Source organism: Octopus bimaculoides, chromosome 3, assembly GCF_001194135.2.
Source record: "Octopus bimaculoides isolate UCB-OBI-ISO-001 chromosome 3, ASM119413v2, whole genome shotgun sequence".
Taxonomy (NCBI): domain Eukaryota; kingdom Metazoa; phylum Mollusca; class Cephalopoda; order Octopoda; family Octopodidae; genus Octopus; species Octopus bimaculoides.
In genome coordinates, this window is record NC_068983.1 from 99152468 (window position 1) to 99157910 (window position 5443).

Here is a 5443-nt window from a genome sequence, read left to right on the forward strand (position 1 = left end):
ATTCTCTTGTTTCAGTCATATGACTGCAGCCATGCTGGAGCACCGCCTTTAGTCGAGCAAATTGATCCCAGAACTAATTCTTTGTAAGCCTAGTACTTATTCTATCATTCTCTTTTGCCGAACTGCTAATTACAGGGGACGTAAACACACCAGCATCAGTTGTCAAGCAATGTTGGGAGGGACAAATACAGACATATAAACATATATATATATATATATATATATACAATGGGCTTCTTTCAGTTTCCATCTACCAAATCCACTCACAAGGCTTTGGTCAGCCTGAGGCTAGAGAAGAAGACACTTGCCCAAGGTGCCATACAGTGGGACTGAATCCAGAACTATGTGGTTGGTAAGCAAGCTACTGCCACACAGCCACTCCTGCGCCTATATAGATATTTATTTATAAAGATATATCTTAATATTTAGCAGAGAATTTGTTAAGTGCTAACGTACAAAACTCTCGGCCTTGAATCACTCTATTGCTTCTAAATAATATATATACATGTGTGTGTATTAATATACATACATGTGTGTACATCATGTACTGCTTGTAAACCAGCATCAGTGCCATACAAAGCAATGTACTCCATTTCCAGTTTTCCATGAAAAACCTATCAGGCCATGGAGAAATATTACCTTGTTTAGAAATTAGGGTTGGTGACAGGAAGGGTGTCTAGCTGTAGAAAATCTGCCTCAAGAAATTCCGTCTGGTCCATACAAGAAAGGAAAAGTGGATACCAAACGATGATTTATATACAAAATACACTTTTTTTTTAAATCACAGAACATATTGATTTCCACATCATTTTCAGATTTTTATTTTTTGAAGGGGAGGGATACATAGGCGCAGGCGAGGCTGTATGTTTCCTGGTTGTTGGTGAGTTTACTTCCCTGTAACCTAGAGGTTCAGCAAAAGAGACCAATAGAATAAGTATCGGTACTTTAAAAAAATAACTGGGGTTGACACATTTAGCTAAAAATTCTTCAGGGCAGTACCCATGCATGCCAGCAGTCTAATAACTGAAATAACATGTTTTTTATTTATTTTGCAGTTACTTCACTTTTACTTGGGACAACATGGAATTTGTTTCTCATCTCCAATTTACTATCAACCTGTCATGTTATGAAGATCATCCACTTAGCATGTACCATACTCCAAGTCACTGCTAAAGAACATGCAACAATACTGTACAGTAGTATGTACGTGTTACTGTCTCATTGCCTGGTCATGGCATATCCTCACCAACATTTAATGTCTATTTTCCATGCTGGCATGGGTTGGAAGGCTTGACAGGAACTGGTAAGGCCAGGGCCACACCAACTTCCATAGTCTGTTTTGGCTTGGTTTTTACAGCTGGATGTCATTCCTAATGTCAACCACTTTGGAGTGTACCAGATGCTTTTTATATGGCACCAGTACCAGTGCTTTTTACATGGGACCAACACCCACACCAATGCTTTTTATGTGACACTTTGGTTTTAGGATCTCAATTCTATTGTAGTGAGCCAGTAATAAACAAGTGTCACCATCATGCAAGCAGGGTCCTTTGTTTCCAACCTTCTGGTCATGGGGAAATATTACCTTGCTTCGAAACAGGTGAATGTTGGCAATAGGAAAGGTAACTGGTTGGAGAAACTGTCTCAACAACTTCCAGTTGACCCATGCAAGCATGGAAAGGTGGATATTAAAACAATAATGATGATAATGTACTGGACTAATTTCTTTTTTTAGAATTTCTAAGCTTTATTTTAATAAAGATGGCAATCAGACAGAATCATTAATATGCCAGGCAAAATGCTTAGCAACATTTCGTCTGTCTTTACATTCTGAGTTCAAATTCCATCAAAGGTTGAGCTCTACCTTTAATCCTTTCAAAGTCAATAAAATAAGTACCATATGAATACTGGGGTCGATGTAATCAACTTACCCACTGCACTGAAATTGCTGGCCTTGTGCCAAAATTTGAAATCAATATTGACAAAAATAAAAACATACTAATCCTGTTACACAATAATAAAAGTTAGGGAAAACTCAGACCTCCATACAAAGACAATGGTGTAAGAAAACTCAAGTTTATAATGTAGGATATTTATTAACAATTTCAACGTCTTCTTTTCTTCCCTAATGTTCTACCTTTTAATGCTTTTTTACTAAAATGTTTTTCCACTTTTTTGGCCTTCTTTGATCCTTCTTTAAATTTCTTTTTGGGATTTATTTTGTTTACTTTGGATCTGAAAAATAAAAATAATTTTAAGAAATTTTGAACTCAATTTCTAAACATGAAATAAAAATTGGTAAAAATATTCAGCAGGAGAAAGATCTAAATATAATTTTTGTACACTACTGTTTCTTTAATCTTAATCCTTAAGCATTCAGATTAACTCTGTCAAATATAGTGCTTATTTATTCACGACATAGTAGGGTAGGTGTGAGAGGCTGGATCTGGCTTGTATGAACATAAAACAGGTGGAATAGTTGGCCAGATAAGGCCAGTTTAAATGCCAAAGTGTTGATTTTATTCATTCTAAAGAATAAGAATACTTTAACAGGAAATTGATAATAATCCCCAAATTTAGTGAAAAGAGAAGATTTGTAGTTCAGTTGCAAGAAGACACTCTGACCTCTGCAACATTATTGTTATAGCCAGAGATATTTTCTTAACCTTTCTAGAAGGTCCTCTTCATACCCATAGACTAAAACATTAAGCTTGCATCTTTTCTTAATTACTCAATTAAAATTATTTAATTATTATCCAATTTCCAGTTTGTTTTTCTTAGAAACATGTGAGCAGTAGATATTACTGGCTTTGGCACAGATAAATATATCTGACAATAAAGAAATTTGAAAAACCAGCACTTGCCCCATCATCCTATTCAAAAAAAATAAAAGACATTTAGAGAACTAAAACAGAAATAATCTGGTCCTACAAGAGGCAAATCATTATTACTGTATAATACTTGTATGTTTTTTTTTTTATCATTTTGGTTTTGGCCTTTGACTTGTACAGAAAAAATCACTTTATTTTTTTAATTTAGCAACTTTATTGCAGTTGCGTTTAAATACATAAAAACATTAACATTCAGCTGAAAGAATCCCAATCACTGCCAATGAAGTCTAGCAAAATCCCAGAATCACTGATATTGTAGTAAATGTGTTTCAATGATCTATGTCTGAAACAAACAAATTAACCAGTGGTTTTAAATCAGCACTGTTAACAATACATACAGCATCTTACTGGCATTAGGATCATTACAGCCAACCATTACAAACTGTGTATGAGTCACATGTGGAAATCATTTTTGCTTTTGTGCAAGACAGCATTACAGAGTGATGCACGTTAATAAAGTGATTTGGGAAAGAAAGAGTAACAGCTAGATGTACAGTATAATGATAGAGGGGTGTATCTGACACTAATAGATACCATGCAATACTTCTCTAAACAGGTTTTGTGATGGAAGAGAGAGATGAAAAGATATGAATGATGAGGTGGGGGTTGAATATTGAGATCCAATGTTACTGCTCGTTACAAAGACAGTATGGTAGAGTGAATAGGAAAGAGAGCAGTCATCAATTAGGTAGGTGGCGACAGCAAATGTCAACTTAACAAGTACAAAATAAGTGGAAAACACAAATGTAGATATATATACCCCAGTCTTCATCACTGTCACCATTTTGACAATCATCTTACTATGCTTGTTATGTGACAATTTTCTCTAGTCCCACAGACCACCAATCATTGTGGTCCATTGTCATCTCCTTCAAGGAGCTCCAAATTTTGAGATTAATCTTCATCATTTCCTACCATGTTTTCGTAGGTCTCCTCCCACTGCTTCCATTTATTTCAAGCACTTATATCTTCTTTAAATAGTTGTCAATCACCATATATATCTCATGCATGTACCAGCACCGTTTTCTCTTGCGTAATACATTCAAATCCCCTTATATCCAGTTTTTCTCTCAGCTTATTTGTACTCTGTTGTTTGTGTATACTAACTAATATTACACATTCAACAGAACAACAGAGAAACTGTCATAGTTAAAAATTTAGTGATAAAAACAGGCAGAACTTACCTAGCAACTTCATCTTCATGTAACTGTTTATTGGTAGCTTTTGTAACATCAATAATTGGTTTTTTATTTGCGATTTTCTTTAAAAGACCCAACTGATGTGATGCTTCTTCTTTGATATCCCCATGATTGGGTGCAAACTAAAAATAAGACAATTAATAAAGCTAAAGATCAATCTGGACATTTAAATAAGTTGTTTTCATTGACTTACCAAAAAAAATACATGGATTAAATAGAGATATATAATAATTATTGCTCCTATAGTTCCAAGGCCTGAAATTTGGGGGGAGAAGTGTTAGTTGATTACATCAACTTCAGTACTCAACTGACATTTATTTTATCAACCCTAGAAAGATGAAAGGTGAAGTCAACCGAGGCAGAATTTGAATTCTGGATGTAAAGAACTGGAAGATGAGATGTAAAACAATGAAAAAAAATTTAAATAGAGGACTAAAAGGAACGATAAATGGAATTTAGTTTCACAAAATTATGTTGCTCTTTTACTTCCATTTTCATAAATATAGATAAGCACAAAGTGTGTTATTTCACCTCAAAATGTAGCCACACCAATTGAGAGATGGTGAAGCATGTAAAATTACCATAGCAACAGATTATGACAAACCTACACTAAGTTGTTCTACAGTATTTTTATAATGTATACGCATGTGCTCAGCAGTCACAGCCCATGTTTCACTGTCATATAGCATGGCTATTCACACATGCATCATACAGTCTACCTTTTACTCTAAGCGAGAGGCCCTTTCTCACCAGCAGAGGTAGGAGCTCTCTGAACTTTGCCCAGGCTATTCTTATTCTAGCAGCTACACTCTCAGAGCATCCACCCCCACTACTGACTTGGCCACCTAGGTAATGGAAGCTATCAACTATTTCTAGTTTTTCTCCCTGGCATGTAACAGAAGCTGTTTTCTGCACATTTTCAGTGCTTATTGCTCCTGAGCATTTGCCACACATCTTATGGAGTTTCTACCTACGCATTTCTACAGATCGAGCAGGGTCATCTACCTGAAGAGATTTGTGGTTTGTCTGCCTTCCTACTTACTAAGACTGGTTTTTGCTAGATTGACTCTAAGGCCCTTCGATTCTAGACCTTGCTTCCACACCTGAAACTTCTCTAGTTCTCATAGTGACTTGGCTATTAGAGAAAGGTTATCAGCATAGAGAAGCTACCAGGGGCATCCTGTCTTGAATTCCTCTGTTATTGCCTGGAGGACTATGATGAATAAGAGGAGGCTGAGGACTGATCCTTCGTGGACCCCTACCCGGAATTCTTCACTATATTCGTTGCCAACCCTCACCTTACTGACAGCATCCCTGTACATGGCTTGTACAGCTCTCACTAACCACTTGTCT

The 5443-nt window shown here is 36.0% G+C and overlaps 1 protein-coding gene across 1 annotated transcript in view; it reads right to left on the reverse strand.

Annotated features, from left to right (window-relative positions):
• Nucleotides 1-2071: 2071 nt before the first annotated feature.
• The window catches only part of LOC106880365 (ribosome biogenesis regulatory protein homolog), a 27263-nt gene continuing 23891 nt past the window's right edge, over nt 2072-5443 (reverse strand). The window contains exons 9-10 of the mRNA XM_014930252.2: nt 4076-4212; nt 2072-2235 (exon numbers count right to left, since the gene is read on the reverse strand). Of these exons, the coding sequence (XP_014785738.1) occupies nt 2106-2235; nt 4076-4212 (267 nt within the window). The 3' untranslated portion in view covers nt 2072-2105. The remainder of the gene's footprint in view (nt 2236-4075; nt 4213-5443) is intronic.